This window comes from Heteronotia binoei, chromosome 9 (genome assembly GCF_032191835.1).
Source record: "Heteronotia binoei isolate CCM8104 ecotype False Entrance Well chromosome 9, APGP_CSIRO_Hbin_v1, whole genome shotgun sequence".
In the NCBI taxonomy this organism is placed as follows: domain Eukaryota; kingdom Metazoa; phylum Chordata; class Lepidosauria; order Squamata; family Gekkonidae; genus Heteronotia; species Heteronotia binoei.
In genome coordinates, this window is record NC_083231.1 from 84,795,830 (window position 1) to 84,821,284 (window position 25,455).

At 41.9% G+C, this 25,455-nt stretch overlaps 1 protein-coding gene across 20 annotated transcripts in view; it reads right to left on the minus strand.

Moving 5' to 3' along the window:
- ANK2 (ankyrin 2) overlaps window positions 1–25,455 on the minus strand; it is a 474,349-nt gene that overhangs the window by 188,460 nt on the left and 260,434 nt on the right. The window contains exon 1 of one of the 20 annotated variants that reach the window (XM_060246892.1): window positions 12,068–12,370. The exons of the other annotated variants lie outside the window; for them this stretch is intronic. Coding sequence (XP_060102875.1) covers window positions 12,068–12,202 — 135 coding nt within the window. The 5' untranslated portion in view covers window positions 12,203–12,370. Of the gene's footprint in view, window positions 1–12,067; window positions 12,371–25,455 lie in introns of those variants that run through there. 20 annotated transcript variants of the gene reach the window in all.

Below are 25,455 nucleotides of genomic sequence, written 5' to 3' on the forward strand. Positions count from 1 at the left end.
CCTATAGGGACACCATAAGTTAACTGCAACTTGACACATGAAACTCCCCAAAAGAATCCAGAAGGAGTCAACAGCACACAGCCCCTCTTTGAGATTTCAACTAGGCTTTCTTTCTTATTGACCTCTTCAAAATCCTGCTCCTATCAAGGCTGTCTTGCTCAGCTCTCTGTCTCCTCCATATCTCTCAGTTCCAAGTGCCACAGAGAGCTCCCTGCCTACGCACTCTTTCTTTTAGCCATTTTAATCACTTCTGTGCCTTTAGCATTCTTCTTTCCTCAACCTCCTTGAATTCTGTTCACATGATCCTCAGTTCCCTTACTTCTGCACCCTTTTGGCCTACAACCCCTCCCACAGTATGCAAGAGATTATTTGCAATCTGACCTTTTCTTTAACAGAGCTGCACATTGTGGACTGGTCTTCTTAATCAGCCATTACAATGTCCATCTGTTCTGTTTAGCCTCAGGTTGCTAATCCTCAATTGGAGGCAGGGGGTTCCCTGGTTTGGAGGCTCTCCTCTCACTTCAGAGTTAACAGAAAGTGGGGGTGGGGGGAGAGAAATGTCTGCTGGGTGGTCTCCAATCCATATAGTAACCAGAACCAACCCTGCTTCAAGGTCTGATGAGATCAGGGGAGCTGAGCCATTCTAGGGTAAGGTATTGAAAATACCTGAGAACAGCAATCCAAGCAATCCAGGGATTGATTCTCCATTATACCCTATGGAGACTGGGTATAGTGAAGAATTAATCCATGAATATATGGGGATCGGGGGGGGGGGGATTCTTAAGGTAACCAAAGTATCAGCATAGCATCTGGTGTCATTCCTCAAAAAAAAACTTCCCAAGTTTCAAAAAGATTGGATCAGGGGATCCAATTCTGTGAGCCTCCAAAGAAGGTGCCTCCGTCCTCCATTATTTCCAATGAAGGGATCAGGGCTTTTTTTGTAGTATGAACTCCTTTGCATATTAGGCTACATCCTCCCGATGTAGCCAATCCTCGAAGAGCTTACAGGATTCTTCTTACAGGACCTACTGTAAGCTCTTGGAGAACTGGTTACATCAGGGGGTGTAGCCTAATATGCAAAGGAGTTCCTGCTACAAAAAAAGCCCCAGAAGGGATGGAAGGAGCGTAGTCCCTTTAAATATAATGGCCAGAACACCCTCCGGAGTTCAATTATGCTTGTCACAACTTTGCTCCTGACACTACCCCAAAGTCTCCTGGCTCCACCGCCAAAGTCCCCAGATATGTCCTGAGTTGGATCTGGCAACCCCAGTTTAGTTAATAGATCACAACATTTCAAAGTGACTATTACTGAAACAAAACAAAATAGCTGTTTGATGTTTTTGAACATCCAAAAGATGTGACTGATCACATATATTGTGTTTTAGGATGATGATTCTTTTTTTCTCTCTCTCTTCAGAAAATTGATGTGGTATGTCAGCAGCCTAAGAGATATCCATTACTCCAGTACTCCACTACGGAGCTCTGCATCTTTATAATACAGCAATACACATTTATATGTAAGCAGATTTGCAAGCCCCACCTTATGTATCTTGCCAATTAATAGAGGTTACTGCAGAGAAACAGGAATGACACTCCTAATTAGGGATGGACATGAACCTAATTACAAACCAAAAATTCTCACAAACTCGGTCCAGTCTGTGGTTCATGAACCTTGGTTCATGCCATCCCACCCCCATGAGCCCCCATGAACTTCCCAGGTGGTCTGTGTGGTTCATTTTGGCAGGTATGCTGGCGCTGGGGCTCAAGAATTTAAATATATTTTAAAATGCCTTCTCCAAGCTGTGCCACTGTGGCAGCAGCATCAATGTGACTCACAGTGAATTTAGAAGGCATTTAAGTGGCTTCTCAGTTCACTTGCCAGTTGCACTGACACAGCCATGGTGCAACTTGCAAAAGCCATTTAAAGCTGAGTGAAATTGCAACTTTTGAGTAAATTCACTGCCTGGACACCCTCCCACGTGGTGCCCTTTAAATGGGTTTTGCAAATGGGCACCACACAGGAGTGGATTCACCTAGATTTGTAACCAAGTACCTCACAGGAATGGAGTTCAAGTGGCAAATTCACCCGGAAGTGATTAATTCCCTGCTTAGACTCCACTCCCTCATGGTGCCTGCTTGCAAAAACCATTTAAAGGGAACATTCCCCTTAAATGGCTTTTGGAAATTCTCTCTCCCTCTTCCCATTTCCATTCTGCTGACTTCAGGAAGCTAGTAGAAAGGAAGGAGGGAAGATCCACAAACTACATGAACCCAAACCAATTTGCAAAGCAGGGGTGGCTTATCTTGGTTTGTGGGATCTCCTGAATCACAAACTGAGATGAACCTTAATTTTCCTGGTTCGTGCCCATTCCTACAGCTAATGGAGTTCAATAGTGTGATTATATAAGAATTGTGGAAGGTACATCAGACAAGAAGATGAAGATATTGGATTTATATCCCGCCCTTCACTCCGAAGAGTCTCAGAGCAGCTCACAATCTCCTTTACCTTCCTCCCCCACAACAGACACCCTGTGAGGTGGGTGGGGCTGGAGAGGGCTCTCACAGCAGCTGCCCTTTCAAGGACAACCTCTGCCAGAGTTATGACTGATGCAAGGCCATGCTAGCAGGTGCAAGTGGAGGGAGTGGGGAATCAAATCTGGGAGTGGGGTTCTCCCAGATAAGAGTCTGCGCACTTAACCACTACACCAAACTGGCTCTCTACACCAAACAGACAAAATAACTGAGCCCCAGTAAGATGTAGCAGTTATAGTGTCCGACTAGAATGTGGGCCCCCCATTATGAAGAAAGGTGGGGGGGAAATGAAGTCAAATAAATAATATAGAAATATATGATTTATGGTGGCCTCACAGAGTTTTTAAGGGAAAAAGCGTTCAGAGGTGGTTTGTCAATTCCTACAGCCATGTCACGCCCCTGGTATTCCTTGGAGATCTCATCCAAATACTGAACAGAGCCTGCTTAGCTTCTGCGATCTGATGAGATCAATTTAACCTGGACTATCCAGATCCAGGTGCCCTCATGATAGAAGAACACAAATGGCACATGGAGAATGTTTCATGGTCCATTTTCACTAGGCTGAATGTCATAGATACCAAAGTAAAGGGTTTGTGAATCTGGCCCAACTCCACTTGAGAAGATATATGAAGCTAGGTTTTCAAATCTCCTTTATCAATTTAGGTACCCTATCCCCATCCCTTTCTCCTAACAGAACCAATACCATAAAAGCTGCACTTTCCTTAACAGTATAAATCCAGTTTTTATTAACTTCATTAGTGCATGAATCACCATTGGCTCTTTTTAATATGAGTTTCTATTTTGCCCCACTGGGCCACAATGAACCAAGCCAAATTCAGCAAACTTCTCATGGCAAGATCCATCAGGGTTAACCAGGCCTCATTAACACTGGACACACCACAACAATGCAAAATAATAACACTAATCCACATTTCACTCTGCATCAGCTGGAAGCCATTAGCTCTGTTGTCTTTGAAGTATAATGTATGCCCTGAACCCTAATATCCTTATGAATTCATTTAAAGCAAATCATGACACATATTACATCTTCTTTAAGGTCAAGAAAACAGACCATCTGACTGAGTGTGCTGCAGGGTGGAGAAAAGAAAACACAGAAAATTGCACCATCAAAGCCTTTTTTCTAACTTTCATCTCCAGCCAGTAAAGCACTGTAACGATGATGACACAGCAGCAGTGTCGCTGGAAAGAGATCTGATCTAGAGCCAAATGAGAGTTTGTGCAATGCAGCAGAATCTTTATAATAAGTGCAGGTATACTGAAGGCAAAAGTCTATGCTACTAGCCCCACAGCATTCTAATCTGTCTTCTGGGCTATGCTCCAATCTACAGCAAACCTCTTTAATGACTTCTTATAAAATAATTAACTACATTATCTCACATTTCTTTGTTGGCTGATGTCGGATGCCTTGAATTGTATACCGCACAGTTGTGATGTAGCGATATTATATTGAAAACTATATTCTCTCTGTATGTATATGTGTGTGTGTGTATGCGCGTGTATCTATGTAGACACACACACCCCTTCTCAAGCTGTTATTTCTTTGGAATTCAACCCTGAATAGTCCATGAAAATGTCTTCTGTTTCCATTTTGCCCAGGTATTTACTCAAATGTTTGATGCTCCTCAACTTCAAACGCCATTTTGGCAACAGGACTGCAAAAATCTTTAGTTACTGCAGACTATAAAACTGACCAAAAAGGGGCTGTATTTTTCAAATTGCCCTACTACCCCATTTTTTTAGTACAAACTGTACAGCATAAATTAACAAACTATTATTAATCAAACACATCAACATTTTCAAAGTAACAAAACGTGTGTAACTCTACTAGTGGAAAAGCCGCTCATTGCCAGCTTGCTAACAAATTGCTACTGGCAACATGAGGGTAGGAAAAGTTTTTTCCGAAATCTGAGAACAATTGTTCATACCTTCAATTCATACTTCCCTGTCTTGGAATTGGTAGCGGTTAGTCATTTCCTTCCCACCACTATCCCAGAAAATAAACTTCTGCTTTCAGTTTCATTGTATTCCCCCACCCCCAACACACACACCACCACAATTCCTCCCCAAGCATCCCAGCTGCACTTCACTTGTGGGAGATTCAGCACACACACCAGCACATTCACTTATATAGTTTTAATGGTATGCCCTTGCATATATCCATCTCCATGCAACATAATCTGTCTCAGGGCCGGCTTGCCCACTAGGCAAACTAGGCAGTTGCCTAGGGTGCCAGGAGAGAGGGGGTGCTGAATCGGGCTTCCCACCCACCCACCCCCGGTGCCCAAGACAACTACCTAATTTGCCTCCCCCCCTGCCACCAGTTCCCTCCCACCTGCCATGGTCCTGCCCTCCAGAAGCTCGCCCTGCCACTGCCCACCCCCGAAACTTGCCCTGCCACTCCCCACAGTCATCCCCCTCCCATCTCCCCTGAAGTTCACGCTGCTGCCAGTTCCCTCCCATCCCCAAGTTTGCCCTGCCACCGCCATCAGTTCCCTCCCTCCTGTCCCCCAAAGTTCGCACTGCCGCCAGCTCCCTCCCTCCTGTCCCCTCGAAGTTTGCCCTGCCACCACCTCAGCCAGCTCCCTCCCTCCCGTCCCCCCCAAAGTTTGTGCTGCCATCAGCTCCCTCCTGGCCCCAAGAAGCATACCAGCTCCGAGGTCTGCATGTGTTTTGAAGAGCCCTCTGGAAGAAGTTTCTTCCCCCTCCTTTCCGGAAAGGAGGGGGGAGAAACTTCCTCCAGAGGTCTCTTCAAAACACCCACAGACCTTGGGAGCTGGTATACCTCAGGGGTCCTCCAGGTGAGCGGCAGGCGCGGGGACTCAGGAGCGAGCGGAGCTGTGCTGCCTAGAGCGCCGGAAGAGCTTGGGCCGGGCCTGATCTGACTGCCACATACCTGGACTGTTAAGCACCAGTCCTAAAACATCCTCCAAAAGTCCTTGAAGAGCCTTAGCACTCTACACTAGTTTCTACTGTTTTACTATCATAAATGTCAATTGGGTGCTTCTGTAAACCATTTTTTGTCACTGAAATATAGGAGATTAAGGTAGCCAGAGCTCCACTGGCATTGTGTTCTCTCCTTAGAGATGATGCATGGAAATGAGTTACCACATTCAAGTATGTCTGAGGAGGCAGATGTGGCAGAAACCAGCTCTGAGGTGATAACAGGGAGAGGCTTAGTACTAGTGAAAGTGGCTGAAAGAAACAACAGATTTGTTTTGACCTGACAACTCTGTATGTGGGGCAGGAAACAATCCAGGAATAAATTAGAATTAAGAACCATGATACTGAGTCTGCATGTAACATAAAACCATGGTTTAGACTAACTGGTTTGAGCTTGTTTGGAGGTTCTAGCAGGGGAGCACAGATATTGTATACCCTTGGCTGAAGAACGATATGCTCCTATCTAGGATGGCCGTCCTCTTCCACTGAGCATGCAGCTTTGGGAGGGATGCACATGGAGTAGTGAGGGAGGTAGGGGACATTCGCCTAGCCAGCCAGATCAACCAAATTAACTCTGGTGGTCAATGGGGTGACAGATGTTGCAGCCAGATTGCCCTCACATGTGGTTAGTACACTATGTTCATATCCTGGAAGTGCCCTAACTAACCATAGTTAGCGTGAAGATGCAGGCTCAGATAATCAATTAATCAAAATATGGTTCTGTGTTATGCCTGAACCCACCCATAGCTTTATATTAAGTGAAAGCTTCCCAAAACACTGGCTGCTAATTATAATTTATTGTTGGCAATCCATGTATAGCCATGTACAACATACCCACAGCTTAACACAGTGACTGGGATATATGCTACTATCCGTGCTATTGGCTACCACACCAAATATGCACACTAGGGCCCAGCATTACCTTTAACACCTTAACAGGGTTCCAGGCAAAAAGAGTGACCTTATTCAGAAGGCTTCTTGCTGTCTCTACAGATACCTTCTTCATGTTTTCTCCAGAGAAAGTAAAAGTGCTGCTTTCTATGTTACTTAATTACTGCTTTCTGTATATTATTTCAGCCTTGAAACTGCATTCATAAAGCCATGTCTTGACTTTTTCAAACCTTTACATGCCCCATATGTTCAAATCAGGATTACGGCACATATATTCTCTAGTCACAAAGCAATGCCCATAGATAAAAAGCAAAAAACAGTCCTTAATCCACCTTAACTTGTTTATCTCTTGCTGTGTGTGTAATGCTAGGGTCAGCCAAGACATAAAGATCCCTGGAATGTCTTACATGAGCACTGGCTTTGGCACTGGAGATACAGCCTTATATTTAAATCATATTAATTTTCAGGTTGTATGTTAAGAACTCAGATCACATTACCCACATCACCTTCTTATTCCTACCAAGTAAATGAAAATATATCACATATAGTGAAAATGCTAACTTGATAGGTAATTTAAAATATCTCCTTTCACTTTCAGAATAAATGTAACTATTAGGTCATCATTAAATCTGTCACTGGCATGAGACAGCACAGGATATTATTTATTCACTTGCTACTTTGAAAACCGTGGGTTGGATCCTAACTGATTTTTTTGTTGGCAAAAGAGAAAGGGCTCTTTTAGTTACTGAAATAGCTATGGTGGAAACACATGAGGACAAAAGTCACGCAAGAACAGGATCTGCAATGAGGATGAAGGAAAGACCATATTGCGCCCCCCCCCCCCAAAAAAAAATGTATAGCATAGCATCTTCAAAAATATGTTACCAATACAAATGAATTCAGTTTCAGTAAATATTCAGAAAAAAAGTACAACAGCAAGGTTCAAGTGAATTAGATGCAGATCTGCATAGCCATATGGAAATCTGATTGACAAATGCATTACAGAACAAAAGATTTCTCTCAGCTGAACTCTACACATAGTCATACGAATGCAAGTTGTAAATATGTTCTACATGAAATCTGAAATCCTTTCTATGGGCCACGCTGTTACTCTTCAAAAAGGCAGAATCTCATAGGTTAGACATGCAAGTTTTGCTTGACTTGTGTTAAAATCATCATGAGAATTTTTAGAATGGGAGAAACTGAATTTGAAGAGAAGCTATTTTCAAAGAAAGAGCTAAGTGGCTAATTCTTCTGTATAAAATGTAGGCTTCCCAATCCCCAGGGCCCAGCGGGGGATCCCCCGGTTTTACAGGCTTCCCCCCTCCCCCAGCCAGCTGGCCGGCGGGGGAAGCCCCGCCCCCAAAGCCATTATGCACCTCCATGAACAAGTCCCATAGGGAATGATGGGGAATTGATCTGCGGGTATTGGGGGCTCTGGGGGGGGCTGTTTTTTGAGATAGAGGCGCCAAATTTTCAGTATAGCATCTAGTGCCTCTCCCCAAAATACCTCCCAAGTTTCAAAAGGAATGGGCCAGGGGGTCCAATTCTATGAGCCCCAAAAGAAGGTGCCCCTATTCATTATTTTCTATGGAAGGAAGGCATTTTAAAAGGTGTGCTGTTCCTTTAAATGTGATGGCCAGAACTCTCTTGGAGTTCAATTATGCTTGTCACACCCTTGCTCCTGGCTCCGCCCCCATGTCTCCTGGCCCCACCCCCAAAGTCTCCTGGCTCCACCCCCAAAGTCCCCAGATATTTCTTGAATTGGACTTGGCAACCCTAATAAAATGCCATTGAGAAAACAAAAATTGATCATCAGGACATACTATTCAAAGAATAGAATTCGTCCTATAAAAGAATATTTTGGTCACACAATATATGTATGTTATTAAGCCTTCCTATGGTGTTAATTTAATACCAGATTCCTGCAGGCAACCAAAACAGTTCTCTGCCTATTGATTATTGGCTGATTTCTGAGACTGTTCAAAAGTTGGCATCATTTCACTAAGCCTAAATCTGTAAAGTTGTTCTTGCTTTGTCATAATTATAATTTCTGTTCCATAAAGATCAAGGCTTTTGGTGAAAGGGATAGCTTGATCTACGTCACAGCGCAAGATGCTGAAAAGAAGGTATTCTGTGGAAACCATAAATATGAAAGTATTTGTTGTCAGGGCTTTTTTTTTAGCAGGAACACACAGGAACGCAGTTCCAGCTGGCCTGGTGGCAGGGGGTGTGACCTAATATGCAAATGAGTTCCTGCTGGGCCTTTTTTACAAACAAAGCCCCATGTGAAACAATGGTAACATTGAGGTGTGGCCTAATATGCAAATGGACTTTTTCTACAAAAAAAAAGCCTGCTGGGCTTTTTCTATAAAAAAAAAAGCACTGGGAGAATACTAAACTTTGTTGTGCAGGGAGGAAGTTCTGTTACAGGGAAGCAGCAACAGGGTATTTTTGGCATCTTAGAAACCCCTGCAACTTAGAGAAATGTGATTTTGTTTAAAAGGCACAAGCCAAACCTCCCAGCCTATAGATGTTGACTCAGTTTGGATCTGGCAGTAGTTCCACAATTAATATCTTGCTCTTGTAATTGCAACTACATTCTGGTTCATTTCTTTGCCTTTCAAAGAATATATGCCCTACATCAGACTCTTATACCAAAAAAGTACAATTTCATTCATTGTTTTGTTCCAAGGGGACCTGAAATAACTTCATTAAACACCGTTTGTTTTAATTGGAGCTAAGCTAACATTTCATGGGGTTCATTTTTTTCACAGTGAAAGTTTTCTCCACAACAGCAGAACTTCCCTTTTAAAAAAACGATCATTTGCTATTAAACCATCATGCATGCATGTAGCAAGGCACTTGCCGAGACACTGGGGGAAACTGTGCTGGATTTGCAGTACACCACATCCTTAACTGTAGCTGCAACAGTTACCAGAAGGAAAATATAAACAACAATCTTCCTCTCTTGCCAAGGGATGGTACAATCATGGTACACAGACATGCAGGCAGGGCTTTTTTTGAGCAGGAACACAGAAATGCACTTCCAGCTGGCTTGTTGTCAGGGAATGTAGCCTAATATGCAAATGAGTTCCTGCTGGGCTTTTTCCTATTAAAAAAGCTCTGCTTGCAGGTGATGATTTTTAGAATCCCCTACTTCGGTGGGGAGGGCGGGATATAAATAAAATAAATATTTACATCCCCCTGCTAGGTGGGGCCTGGAGTTGTTCTCCTGGAATTACAACTGATCTCCAGACTGCACAGATCAGTTCCCCTGGAGAAAATGACAGCTTTGGAGGGCTGAAACGATGGCATTACATCCCTTCTAGGCTCTCCCCAAAGTCCACCCTCCTTCATGCTTCATGACTCCACAACTCAAGTAATTTCTCAATCCAGAGATAGCATCCCAACCTCCCCACCCCCAAAGATCACTGTAATCATTCTATGCAAATATCAGCTCATTTTAGGCCACAGTTTACATTTGCTCCAATTTCGTATCTCCCATGTTATATTAGACTTTTATATCGCCCTCCCTGAAAGCAGGCTCAAGGTGGTGTACAATAGCTATCCATAAAATACATATAAAATTTGATAAGTAATTTAAAATACAGTCCTATAAATACCTAGTACCAATATGGCACCATAATACAGTATTAGCCTCCCCAATATTTTATATTAACAGTGGGGGGAGGGGTGGAACCAGCTAGCAGACCAGATAATTTTTGAAGGCTGACAAAATGTTAGACTAATTGATATTAATACCGTTGCTGTCCTCAACCATATGCTTGGTGAAACATCTCTGCCTTACATGCCCTGTGGAATTCTAACAGATCCTGCAGGGCCCTGTGGTTAATAGGTATAGAGTTCCACCAAGTTGAAGCCAGGGCCAGATGCTTTTTGGGCAGGGACTTCCAAAATATGTTGATTGCTTGAGGATAGTGTTCTCACGGTGGCATACCAGGAGAGGTGGGCCCATAGATACACTGTTAGTTCAAAACCTATTCATGAAAATAAATCTTTTTTCTTTACCCATCTGACACTCCATTTAGAGTTCAATATATCTTTCACTTGAAGAAAATGGAATAACTTCAAGACATGAAAACCTTTAACAAAGTACTGTTCGCTAGAATGCCCTAGTACATTATTTTGCTGACATGCATACTGATCACGATTTTTTAAAAAAGAAATTACTAGTAAATACTGAAGCAAAAAACATTGTAATACTTTCATATACAGATACCAGAAGCTTTACTATTACTTTTTCCCCCTCCCCCACCTTCACCTGTGTGGTAAGAGTTGGAATGTCCTCTGGGCTCATTGATTTTTTTCATCACAATACTTCTGCTTCACTTACTACATGTGTGTGAGATTTCATAGTTCTCTGAATGCAAATTAACCTCTATGAACATGGATATGAAAGTATTCCACATTCAACTAAACATGTGGGATATCTTCTATGAGGGATGAAGGAGTAAATACTTGAGCCCACAGTACAATCCTAAGAGAAGAAGGCAGAAATAATGTTCAAACATGCCTTTATATGAGAGAAATGTTAGGAAAGCTTATTGTTACCTACAGGAAACAACAAAAGCCATTTTTTGCAGGATTGGAAGTAGTCAATGGCAGTACAGAAGATAATCTTGCGCTCTGTATTTGTCTCACTCAAGGACAGTCATTGCGTAATAACCCTATGAACGCAGAGCCAAGTATCCTTCTTCTATCTCTAACCTCTCATGTAACCTATTATTCTTGTTACCTGGCCATATAAACGTTTCCTCAGATCTTAACAGTGCCTTTTATCTGTTATCTGCTCATTTATAGGAGCTCATAACATAAAGAATGATATATCCAGAACTGTGCCCCCCCCTTCCATAAATTTTTTGTAGTCTACTGGCTCTCTCGTTTTCAAGGATGCCTTGTAGAAGTTCCTGTGCTATTTAAAAAATTTGAAAATTGCCAGCTTTACTAAATGAACATAGTGCTTGTGTGAAATGAAGGTTTGGACACATTCCTTGTAAGACATATCACACACAAAAAGGCACTTTGATAAATTACCTGGCCCCCAAACAAAGCCTTTTGCATTATATCATGTGAGATTTACAACTGAACTGGAAACAGAAAAACATTACACCCTATAGTGGTCATAAAGTACGAGTCCACTACCTTGCAAAGTCTGTCTAATGATGCAGTCCTCAGGAAACTTGACTAACATGTTGCTTACTTCTGAGAAGACAGTCTAAGGATTGTTTTCTGAGACTCTGCTCTTTAGCAATAATTTCTCCTTTGCTATGTACTATATATTATCTAAATCAAAATAACTTCTAAGCTATAGTTTATTACCTCCAGGGTTTCTTCACTGAACACTGGCCTTCTTTCTTTACAAATATTTAATTACATAAGACCCTCTGTCTGCTGTTTGCAATTTATACTTCTTTAGATGCACAAATATATATATACTGCATGTACCACTTTACTCAGCACCAGATTTCTCTCTGCATCAACTCATATCCAATCAGTGCTACCCTACAGCAATTTAAAGGTAGAGATACTGCCACTGCTTAAGGTGGCCAACAGTTGATGTAACAAATTTGAAGATATAGGACTAAGAGGCATTTTCACAATTGTGTTTACAATCACATAGTTTTATTTTGTATAGCTGCTGTACTTTCTTTAAACTTACCACTGCCTCAGAATCTTTACTATCTTCACTGTTGCAGCCATAGTAATCCATGAATTTCTCCACATCTTGTATATTCCCTTGTAATCTCACACCCTTGTCCGTGTGACAAGCCTGGCAGAGGGGTGCATTGCCCATATCAGTCCTCCAGAAAACTCCTGCAAGAGGGGTTGACTTTACAGCGTCCTGAGCACACCTATTGGGCAGATGACTTTACACAATCCAGAGGGATAACTGCTACCCTTATAATCTGTTGCCTTCACTGGAGTTTTCTTTCAGTTGGCTGTCCCAAGTCAAAAAGAAACCTCAGCAACTGCACAGAGCACTCAGTGACCATTTCCAATTCAGGCGCAGCCTGTCTATTTTTACACCTACCAGGCCAGCTATGCATGTAAATTGACTGGGGAGGGGGAAGCTGTTTTCTAGCACACAGCCCATCTGACTAGCACACAGAGTTAAAGTCCCACTGTGTGAAATGCCTCCACATGCAAGGGTTATCGAATTACCCAGCTGCATGCCTCTGAATGTTTTGATTTTTCCCCCCTCTCTACTGCCATCATTATCCTTCAGTGCTTACCCAAAACACTACATGTCAGAAGGCTGCAACATAATGGCTTAGTGCTTTCCATATAAAAAGATTAAATGCCAACTATTCAGTATATATCATTCTACCAAAACATTTATATACACTTCTTATAGCTTTCAATAAAAATGTTTACACATGGTATTTAATATAAAATGCTGGCATATATGTACACATCAAATTTGTTTTAGGCTTATGAACCATATTGGGGATCCGCCTACCCCTCCCCCGGTCATTTCATCATATTACGGTATTTGAACATCACTTAAATCACACATCGAAGCTGTTGTTTTTAAAAAAATGTATCTCTTTTAGATTTCACCACCACCACTATTGTACGTTAACTTCCGGAAGTCTTGGTGGGGTAGGGGGTGGGGAACAGTCATGTTTTCATATCCAAACTGCAAAGACACCTTACATGGTATACAAACTTATACTACTACTCATGAAACAGATGCAGAAGATTCCAAACACATATGTAAAATAATTATTGATCCAGCTATCTTTTCCAGTTATTTTGACAAACATTTTGAGCACGTGCCATTTTTTGTGTGTGCAAACTTCACATACATTTCGTTTTGGAGATTTAACTGATATTCAGGACACAGCTGTCATCAAGTTTCACATCTCTGCTGTACTATTGATTTCTACCATCACTCTTCACATCAGCCAGAGTTTAGAACCAGATCGTTGTGGTTTTCACCCATTAGGATTACTGACCCATGTGGAATTCTTTTACATGTCAATTATGTCAAGTTGATTTTAAAAGTCTCTATGCTTCCCCTCCTGCCCAACTGCAAAAAATTTTGGTATGTAGATGTTTCATTATTTAAAAGTTACTAATCTTTATAGTTGATTTTTGAACAGCGGTTCTTACAGTGCTATGGAAGGTTTCTACAGTTTCCATACTCTGATTTATTTGTGGGGATTTGAGCACACAAACCATGAAGAAACCTCAACTTAGATCTGTCACATTCAAGCTGTGACTGAAAACAAGCAAGTTCCACCCCTTTCTTCACCCAAAGAAGAGTCATGCATGCCATATCCAATACAGGGGGTACACACATCTGACCCAAATCCATCTCTTCATAAATTTCCAGTATCTGCAATTTCTTTGCCTTTATGTCAAGAAACTGTGGCTCACCTGTCCACAGTGAAGGCACTAACAAGCATTCACAGAATGCCAGTAAGACACCAAAAGAAATCAGTCAAACACAGCTACTGTTCAGGGCCCTGGTGGAAACCTCATGTCAATTTGCATAATATTCAAATAAGGGTACCCAGATTTGGGGAACATGAAAATAGCAACACAAGCAGCTACCATAACATTTTGAAACTTGGGAGGTATTTTTTGGGGAGAGGTACTAGATGCTATACTGAAAATTTGGTGTCTCTACCTCAAAAAACAGCCCCCCCAGAGCCCCCAATACCTCCAGATCAATTCCCCATTATACCCTATGAGAATCAGTCTCCACATAGGGAATAATGAAGTCCCCAGCAGACATTTCCTTCCCTCTCCCCCCACCCCAGAGTTGCCAAGTCCAATTCAAGAAATATCTGGGGACTTTGGGGGTGGAGCCAGGAGACATTGGGGGCAGAGCCAGGAACAAGGTCGTGACAAGCATAATTGAACTCCAAGGGAGTTCTGGCCATCACATTTAAAGGGACAGCACACCTTTTTTAAATGTCTTCCTTCCATAGGAAATAATGGATAGGGGCACCTTCTTTTGGGGCTCATAGAATTGGACTCCCTGGTCCAATTGTTTTGAAACTTGGGGGGTACTTTGGGGAGAGGCTGAAAATTTGGTGCCTCTACCTCAAAAAACAGCTCCCCCAGAGCCCCCGAAACCTCCAGATCAATTCCCCATTATACCCTATGAGAATCGATCTCCTCATAGGGAATAATGAAGTGCTCAGCAGACGTTTCCCTCCTCCCCCCTCCCCTTTCTGGTGACTCTGAAGCAAGGGATTGGCATCTCTACTCACGAGTTACTGCCAACTTCTTCAAAGTAACACAGACACAACATCCCAAGAGGAAGCCTTTCCAATCGGAGACTGAAGCCTCCAGAGGTGGAAAGGCACATGGTCCTCTGGGGGCGGGGCTCCCCCCCCCACCAGCCAGCTGACTGGGGGCAGGAAGAAGCCTGGGAAAGCATAAGAACCCTCGCTGGGACCTGGGGATGGCAAGCCTACCCCCTCTTCCGTTTCTGGCGACTCTGAAGTGAGGGATTGGCATCTCTGCTCACGAGTTGTTGCCAACTTCTTCAAAGTAACATAGACACACCATCCCAAGAGGAAGCCTTTCCAATTGGAGATTGAAGCCTCCAGAGGTGGAAAGTCACATGGTGGCTTTGGGGGCGGGGCTTCCCCCCACCGGTCAGCTGACTGTGGGCGGGAAGGAGCCTGGGAAAATGGAAGAACCCCCGCTGGGACTTGAGGATTCTTCTTGAAGCCCAGCCAGGCAGCAATGTCACAGGTGCAGAGGGGAACACATCTCCATGATCTTCCCTCCATGTTCAGTTAACTATGGTTTACTGAGTTAAACCATGGGTTTGTGGTTATGCCTGAACTGGGCCTTACTGTCAGTAAAGTGTGACTAGGTCTCTAGCCTTTAAGTCTAATTCTAACTTACTCAGAAGTAAATCCCATCAATGCCCTTCCCTCTATCCCTGTGCTGTACAAAAGCACAGAAGCCCTTAAAGCCCCCTAGCCCCCTGCTTCGCCCAACAAACCCCATTTCCCCTTTCCCAGCTGGAATGTACTAAAAATCTACAATGAGGCTCAATTGGGCAAAGACAAAAGCCCATCGAATGTCCCAAGGAGAGATGAAATGCAGAGTTTAACTCTGCCATTTTGAAAGTGGAACCTAGCACTCTAGGCTTCCCAATCCTCAGGTCCCAGTGGGGGATCCCCTGGTTTTATAGACTTCCCCCCACTCCTAGCCAGCTGGGTGGTGGGGGGAAGCCCCATCGCCACAGTCACCATGCAGTTCTAGAGCTCTGGCAGGTTTAGAAACCTGAAAACTGGTCCTGTTTTAAAATGTGTGTGTGTGTTTCTGTTGTTTGTGTGCCTTTAAAGTTGAGCAGGAAGCACTTCATGGGGAAGGGTCAGCAGCAGCTTCCATTTGTTTCACTTTCGTTTTCAGAGCAAGTAATCAGATCCAGTGTGTGTGTGAGAGAGAGAGGGAGGGCTGCCAATCCCCAGGTGGGGGTAGAGGATTCCCCGGTTTGGAGGCCCTCCCCCCGCTTTAGAAAGCAGGGGAGGAGGGAAATGTCTACTGGGCACTTTGTTATTCCCTATGGAGAACAATTCCCATAGGGAATAATGGAAATTTGATCTGTGGATGTCTGGGGCTCTTGGGGGGGTTGTTCGTTGAGGTATAGCCACCAAATATGCAGCATAGCATCTGATACCTTTCCTCAAAACATCCTCCAAGTTTCAAAAGGATTGGACCAGGGAGGCCAATTCTATGAGCCCCCAAAGAAGGTGCCCCTATCCTTCATTATTTCTAATGAAGGGAAGGCATTGAAAAGGTGCGCAGTCCCTTTCAATGTGATGGCCAGACTCCCTTTGGAGTTCAATTGTACTTGTTCCAACCTTGCTCATGGCTCCACCCCCCAATGTCTACTGGCCCCACCTCCAAAGTCTCCTGGCTCCACCCCATCAAAGTCCCCAGATATTTCTTGAATTGGACTTGGCAACCCTATAGCACTCCCAATATCATGGCCAGTGGAGCACTGAACCAGATCAAATGAGTACAGCATTTATCAGCATGACATCTTATAGACCTCCCCATTTAAATCAGGGGCTTCCTGTATTCCATGAGGGGAAATCCCCATGTGAAAACAGCCCAGCTTAGCTTTGGTTCTAATTTTATTTCTCCTTTTCCTCTGTTTTCAGTAAAAGAAGACTGAAATTGACACTCACAGGAACTCTATGATGCTCTATAAATACAAAACACTAATCTGCTGCTGCTTGTTTGCTGTTCATGCAATTTTGCCTTCTCACATTTCATGCCTAATTAATAAGGTTGATAAAAGTTTATAGTAAGTGCTAATATGTCAAATCTCAAATAAGAGTATTCTCTCTCAATTGGCACCTTCATTCTAGCATGGTACATTTAATTAGAATCAGAAAGGGGGCAGAATTTAGAGATGAGAAGTCCTGGGGAGGAGGAAACAAGAAAAAATTGATTAGGTTTTGTCTGGACCTTCACCATACTCCATATTTACATTAGCAGGCAGACCCACCCCCCAAGACAGGAGCCTCCTGTGCCAAACCAATCAAACACAGAAAACATAACGGAACAGCTGGCTGACGTGTATGGTGCCAACAAAGCTCCAACTGACTGGCGCTATTGCCTGGCCCTTTAAGACTAATGCACCTTCTAGAAAGCCAGCCATCAAGGTCCTCTTCCTACAGGAAAACCACTGAGGCCTCTTAAGGAGCGAAGGTGCAGGCTAAGAAGGAGCACAGTGGGTTTCCCCACCCTGCTGTGAAGAAGAGCCTTTGGAGAAGAGGAACAAAGAGAACAGCCAACTCCTTTCCTCCTTCATTCTGAGGCCTTGCAGGTCCCAAGTGACTGTGACAGTGGATATGACAGCCAGACAACCTGGACCCAAACATCCTCCTGTTCCAGAAGGGGCTGGAGACAAGTCACGGCCTCACAAGTGGGAAAGGATGCCCACAGAATCAGTTAAAATGAGGGCAAATACTAACCACATGCATTCCTTTAAAAAAAGGACTTGCTGATAGCTAGGTTCTATATAGATATCTAACACAAAGAAATTGATAAGCTTTCTGCCTGTGCTCTTAGAACAGTATTAGGTTTGTTTGTCAAAATAGTTCTAAGTCATTAGGACAAATTACTCAGAAAGCAAATATTTTCATCTTCTGCCAAATCTAGTTAAGGGACACCATTCAAACTAAGCATATGTTTCAAAGGTTTCAAAAGTCTTTATGCAGGAGTGGAAAGTTCCCGATAATTAGCAATACACTTGTTATTTGGGTCTGTTTCTTAGATATCTCCTATCAGATGGCAGCTGAGGAACCAAACACAGAAGTTGTTTGTTATAGCACTCTGTTCTGTAAAGCATTCTAAAGTATAATTATAAAACAAATCAAAGGAAGATAGTCAGATACATCTGGGATAGCCTCTATTCCGGTCACTTTCTGAATGTAGTTATTCAGAGAGGTGAAAATGGTAGGGCTACCAGGTCCGTCTCAGGAAATATCTAGGGACTTTGGGAGTGGAGCCAGGAGACTTCACGGGTGGAGCCAGAAGCAAGGTTGTGACAAGCATGAATGCACTCCAAAGGGCGTTCTGACCATTACAGTTAAAGTAACCACACTCCTTTTAAATGCCTTCCTTCCACTGGAAATCATGGAGGATAGGGGTACCTTCTTTTGGGGCCCATAGAATTGGAGCCCCTAGTACAATCTTTTTGAAACTTGGAGAGGGAGTTGAGAAGAGGCACCAGATGCTATGCTCAAAATTTGGTGCCTCTACCTCAAAAAGCAGCCCACAGAGCCCCAGATACCCACTGTTTGATTCTCCATTATACCCTATGGAGACCAATCTCCATAGGGAATAATGGAATGCCCAGCAGACATTTCCCTCACTGTCCCGCTTTCTGATGAACCTGAAGCGAGTGGAGGACCTCCAAACCAGGGCATCCCCTGCCTCAAACTGGGGACTATATCAACCACACAGGATGAACACAGTAAAGGGTTGGTAATTAGGAGATACCTGTGTTCCAACAATTTTACTCACGAGGAGTTTCCAAGAAAATCTTCTTATCAAAATATACTATTTTAGAGCTTAATACTTGTTCTAATAATTTTACTTTATCAATTGCCTCATACACTTTCACAAAGTGAAGAAAATATGCTTGAAGCACTTAAACCCAATTATTATACAACATTGTGTTTTAAGTACAAAAAATATTGTAAACATAAAGAGAACACCACAAAGTCCACCAAGCCAGAACGCCTATGTCAGAGTTCTTGTTTGCTACGTAGACCTCTTCTTTCATCTGTTAAGGTTGTTATACAAACAGTTCCCTTAGCAACAGTGTTGCAGTGCAATAATTACATCTGAAACGAAGTTCCAATGTTCTCCAGAAAATACCAACAATGTTGCAGAGTAGGCAGGATTCACCGACTGTACTGAAGAATATAAGATAACACGTATCCTAGCTAGTCACGTGTTTCGATATTCACTTCTTGATCACAATACTTCAGATTTTTGGAACCAATGCTCAGAAAGCTATCCATGCACTTAGTAAATTTCTCTAGAGACATTATGCTGCCTGGTTCCAAAAATCTGAAGTATTGTGATCAAGAAGAAGTGAATATCGAAACACGTGACTACCTAGGATACGTGTTATCTTATATACTTCAGTACAGTCTGTGAGTTTTGCCTATTCTGCAACATTGTTGGTATTTTCTGGAGAATATTGGAACTTTGTTTCAGACATAATTACTGCACTGCAACACTGTTGCTGAGGGAACAGTTTGTATAACAACCTTAACAGATGAAAGAAGAGGTCTACGTAGCAAACAAGAACTCTGACATAGGCGTTCTGGCTTGGTGGACTTTGTAGTGTTCTCTTTATGTTTACAATATTTTTTGTAATTAAAACACAACATTGTATAATAATTGGGTTTAAGTGCTTCAAGCATATCTTCTTCGCTTTGTGAAAGTGTATGAGGAAACTGATAAAGTAAAATTATTAGAACAAGTATTAAGCTCTAAAATAGTATATTTTGATAAGATTTTCTTGGAAACTCCTCGTGAGTAAAATTGTTGGAACACAGGTAATTATCAAACTGGGGACTGACAACCCTAGAAAAGAGCAATGACCAAAAAATTGCTAACCACCTTGCTTTATTCTACCATTGGCTAACTGGTTGATTGTACCATGAGCACCTTGGATCATAGGCTCTCTCTACAGCCAACTAGGATAGCCTCTATTCCAAATCAGGAGGAGGTGCGGGCCCTACAGGATCTTAATCAGTTCCGTAGGGCCTGCAAAACTGCCCTCTTCCAACTAGCCTTTTAAGATGGAACCAGAACTAATATTATGCTGTCTTGGACAAACAGAGATTGTAGCACCATTGTATTGTTTTAGCTTATTTTTAATATTAATTTATATATTGTATTCATGCCGTTGTTTATTGATTTTATTATCTGTTTATTGTTATACCATGATATTACATCATGCTTTGTAAGCCGCCCTGAGCCTGCCTTGGCGGGGAGGGCGGGGTATAAATAAAAACATTATTATTATTATTAGAAAGCAATCTTGAGTTGATTGTTAGCAAATTATTCTCACAAGGGCCTCTCTAACTCCAGAACTCACTAAAGTCTTGCCTGGTCTAGAAGACACCATCTCCCTGTACAAACATGTAGTTCTTCTCAACCAAGCAAGCACTCCCATCCTCTCTGGCTATTTCTAGTAGAAAGAATGTACTGCAAACTGGATGAACACAAAGTGAATTGCGCATACTTACTTTTGGCCAAGACAATAAGCACCAAACTCTAGATGGGTAGTCATATTAGTCTATTTCAGTGAAAACAAGCAAGTGTCTTATGACCCCTTAATTTTTATTCTAGTTTTGTGAATGGACTGGAACCCACTTCCTCAGATGCAACTAGGCTGGAGAAGCTTATGCTAGTATAAAAATATTTTAAGTCTTTATCATGTCACATGAGTTCTTCCTTCATCATATAAATTATTCCAGTAGGCTGGCTACATTAAAATGTTTGTTTTCCATTGGGCTTGCCAATTCATGATCTTCTTTAGCAAGGAATTTTAAGGTTATTCAGAAAGCAATTTTATATGCAGAATGCCATTATAAATTCACAGACTCCACATTATTGTATTTATTTGATTTTGACTCATGCACACTTTTGTTTCTTTGATTTATATCGATCTATTCATATTGATTTTGTACAACACACAGGACAAATCAAAGGATCAAAATGCTGAGAAGGACACACTCCAATACAGCAGGTGCAGAACATTTCTCAGGATTTTGGAGATGAAGAGCAACTGTAAATCCATCAAAGCATTGTTTGTCATCCAAGTCATGGAATTCATAGATGCTGTAACAGGATTTAGTCTTCTTAAAAAGAATAAAATAGCGTCTGTTTCTGCTTTTATCAACTATCTTTTACAAAGTAGATTTTAATTGCAAATAAACTTGCACTGTTGGAGAAACATCAACCAAAGTTATACAATAGGGCAAATATGTGGGAGGATTTTTTTTTATTATTTTCCCTTGGCACTTAACATCCTACACTGCTAAATATATCCAACAGCAAGAAGTATAAATAGCTCTACTGCTGAGCAAATAATAATAATATGTTGCATTATTATACAGTGCATCACAAGCATCCAATTTTTTTCCACATTCATTGTCAGCAGTCTATACAACAGCCTTGTATCATCAACGCTGCTATACTGTAAAGGGGGGAGTTACGAGCAGAACTACAACTCAGTTACCCAGTTACTCCTCAGTCTTTTTAGTGATTGCACTAGGTAGGCATATTTCAAAATACAAAGCAAAGCAATGTTTTGGGAAGCAGGACAAGATACCACAGTGCAGCAATTAAGAATAAAAACACTGTCTAGGGCTGCAATCAGATAAGCAGTTTGATCCAATGTAGTTGCTGTTCCCTTCTGGATTTAAAGTGCATGATCAGACAGTAACATCTGCCTCCCATTCCCCAGTCATTGGCACCCCATTCTGACCCACATTTGAAGTGGAGTTATCAGGCACTGGGGAAAGTCCGGTCTTTACGGATATTGGTAGCTTCATCCAGCATTCCTAGATGTCTGAAATACCCTGTTGCGATTGCAAGGTGGCTGGGAAGCGTGCACCTTCCCTTCTACCACTTAAAAAAAAATCAGGTAGCAATGTGCACATATGCAGATCTTCGCATATTTGCGAAGGTTTTGAATAATCATTTGTGCATTTCTGCATCCAACATTCTGTCAGGATTAGGAGCCCATGGGGAACTTGTTTCTGAGAGACTGTTCCTCCCCCAACTCCTCCTGTTTCTTGGGGTTGGAAAGCTGTGGAAATAGTCCCCAGTTAGGCTCCCATATTGGCATGGAGCCTGGAGAGTCTGCCAACCCTACTCCCTATCCCTCTTTCTGCCATGCAAACTGTGTTAGCAGAAAAAGGGCTGCTGTTTGAGAGCATGATTGGTATGACAGTAAAGGTACTGAAGTCAATGGAGCTACTCTTATGTAAATCTGCATGATGCTTACACCCCCCCCCCCCAATTCCATGGAAGAGAGGCAATGTGAGGGTGGCTGAAAGGGGCCGCAGTACTTGGCGGAGAGACTATAGAGCTGTCAAAAAGAAGCTGCAGCTCTGAATACATGCTTATGTGCATGAGTGATTTTAAAAAAGGATGTCACAACAATCTGAATGATTGACCATGGGAGAGCATGCAGTGAAGCCAGTTCAGGGTGGGATGTCTGATCAAAACTTCCTGTTACAAAATAAAACAATGTAATTAGAGGTGCAGCCAGATTGTGCCAAGCCTGTAGTGTGATCATAGCCTAGCTTTTATCTGTTTTGAGATATAAAACTTAAACTGAAAATGGGTACTTAAAATATTAAACATTTACATGTGATTTCAAATCTTTCTATTATTATAAAGTTACTTATGATTAGGGCTAAATTTTGTATATATCGTTGCTTATTCTTTGAGCATGTGAGACTACCATTCTTTCCTAACCATAAGAAGCACAAAAGGGATAAGTAATCTTGAAGATCATACCAATACAACCTAACTACACAATGACTTAACTCTTACATTTCCCCTAGCACAGGGGTGTCAAACTCATTTGTTATGAGGGACAGATCTGACATAAATGAGACCTTGTTGGGCCAGACCATGTCAGGTAGGCTGAGCGATGTCAGGCCGGGCCAGGTGTGTACCTATTTAAGATTAGGTAGCAGAGAGATAAATTTTACAAAGAACACAAACAAACACAAATATATTTTTTTAAAAAACTTAAAACATGCTTAAAACGTTAGCACTCATTGGTCTTAAAGGTGCTTTCTTTGTATTTCTCCCATGGGATCCAGGGAACTGGGCAAAGGAAGCTCTGGCTCTTTCCTTCCTTCCCCAGGGGACTGGGGGAGGAGCCTCAGCCGATAGAAGGAAGAGAGGATTGGCTCAGTAGCTCTTCTGTGCAACTGAGAGAGCCTGGCAAAGCAACTCTCCATCCCCACCTTCTTCCCCAAGGAAGGAGCCAATGGAGAAAATAGAGGTTTTGCTTTGTAGCTCCTGTACAGTTGAGCAAGCCTGGCAAAGCAAGCTGTTATGCAGAAGGAAGCTAGAGAGAAGGAGAAAGAAGCAGATGACAGCCAGTTGCTCGGGGGGCCTGATAGGAGCCTTGAGGGGGCCTGATTTAGCCCTCAAACTGCATGTTTGACACCCTTGCCCTGGCATATCTTGAATGAAGGGGCTAGTTGTTGGAAACAGTCAAAGCTTCAATTTGCTCTCATCCTCTTAAACATGGATCAGATAGTAGGTGATGTGAAAAATCTCAACTTGTGATCCTGGAGATCAACTTCCAATCTAAGTAGATAATACTAACCATGATGGGCCAATGGTCTGACCAGTGTAAGGCAGAGTCATGTGTTCTTTGAGTTTTCAGCATAAAGCTTAATTGCTATACTTCACAAGTTTCAGGGAAATGTTTGGAGTATGGGCCTTAAACTTCAACTCCATATATACAAATGGATGTGAGCCATGTTCGATTCACTATACATACCACCTTTGTTATTCCATCTTTTCTTGCAATGCTTGATCTTTTCTCTGGTAATTTATGGTAGTTGGGCCCTGACCTGGCTAGCCCTATCTTGTCAGAGCTTGGAAGCTAAACAGGATCAACCTTGGCTAGTGTTTGGAAGGGTGACCTCCAAAGAATACCTGAGTAGGCAATGGCAAACCACCTCTGAAACATCTCTTGCCTTAAAAAAAACAAGTGCGGCTCATTACCTAGTGGTGTATAATGCTACAATAACTTCTGGCAACCAGACAATCTTAGCATCTCCTGGCTATGCTATACACAATGCCAGATGATGATGATGATATGTTATTGGGTCATAAATTAGTTCACTGCATTTTAAAGTAAGATCTGTAAATGGAGATGATGGTAAGATGTCCTAAAAATCTAAAACATAAAGCTTTGCTACCCGCTAAAAATTCAACTAATTCCAAATGCTTCCTTTTGAAAAACACCGATCTCCTAAATGCCCTTTCTATACTCTAGATTGTTCAGAACATTAATCTTTCCAATACTAGAGGAAGCGGGAATTTTTGATCCAAAAGTTACCATATGTTTCTTCACCCAACATAAAAATATTGAAATTATTCAATTAATAATTGCCTAGCAATTCTGCAGCATTACAGGAAGTAGTATTTATTTTGACAAGGAATATATTATTCACATAATGAAATTATATCACAACCAAAAGGCCCATCAATAATCTCTGTTTTATATGTATACATGAACAAATCTAGTTGGTGATCACAGGTCCAGCTGAGCTCCAAAAGAAATGGTCCATCAGAAGCAAGAGTTACATAAAGAACTCTCAAGTGTGAGCATGAAGGAACATTGGCATTTTATCAGCCTCACAGGAGAAAGCGAAAGAAAGACATAACACTTCCAAGTGGGAAGAGGCTTGCATTTGAACTTTTGTTCATTCAAAGGTACAACACATGCAATGATTCATCTTCAGAAGTACCAGTTAAGAAACAAGGATCATCAGGCTTAGATTCTAATGTTCTGAATGCATAATGATCTTATTATGCCGTTATTATTATCTCATTATCATTGTTATTATCTTGTTATCTTACCTTATTATCTCACTATCTTATCAACTTGGGAACCACTTGTCTATAATCCTTTTCTATGGTTATGGGTGTTAGCAACTGGGGAAAGGGGCAGGGAATCATGAGTCATTCCCAGCTATACAAATGATTGTCTACAATATTGAGTGGAATAAGCACTAACAGCATCTACAAGTTGAACCAGATCCCTTGAATTCTACCTCATTTCTGCTTAACACTGCTGATTATTAAAACAATTGGCATTTTATGAAACAAGGATTCAGTGATTTATGGTTAACTTTGGTCCATATATCTTAATTCAAAAGTAAGGTTTTATTCATGAGTTCCATTAACAACGGTTTTATTTTATATTAATAAATAGCACGTTGCAATTGAGCAAATATGGAAGGGGTTCCTTGAGACATGCATACACTCTCAATATCACATTCGTTCCAGAAATTAATTCTTATGCTTTTATCTGATGCTTTTTGTAATAACTACAATAGTTCTTAATGAAATATAAACACCGACATTCTTGTATCAATCTAAAACTGACTGGGGGGCATGTCTGAATTCTGCCACATGTGCCAGCTCCTTTTCCTGAAGTATTCACAAAGCCCATACTAATTTAATGAGAGAAAAACATTGAAAAGGAATTAACCATAGCCACTTCAGTTATACCCTGCCTTTCTCCCTGAAGTAGCTTTCACTGTTCTCCTCTGCTCCATTTTATCCTTACAACAACTTTGTGAGGTAGGTTAGGCCAAGAGAGTGAGGGTAGGTTAGCCCAAGGTCCCCTAGCAAACATCCATGGTAGAGTAGAGAATTGAACTTGGGTGTCACAGCTTCTAGTCTGACACAGTAACAACTACATCCCACTGGCCACCTATATGCTTGACTGAATACACAAATGTTGAATGCCAAGTTCAATTAGCATCAATTCTA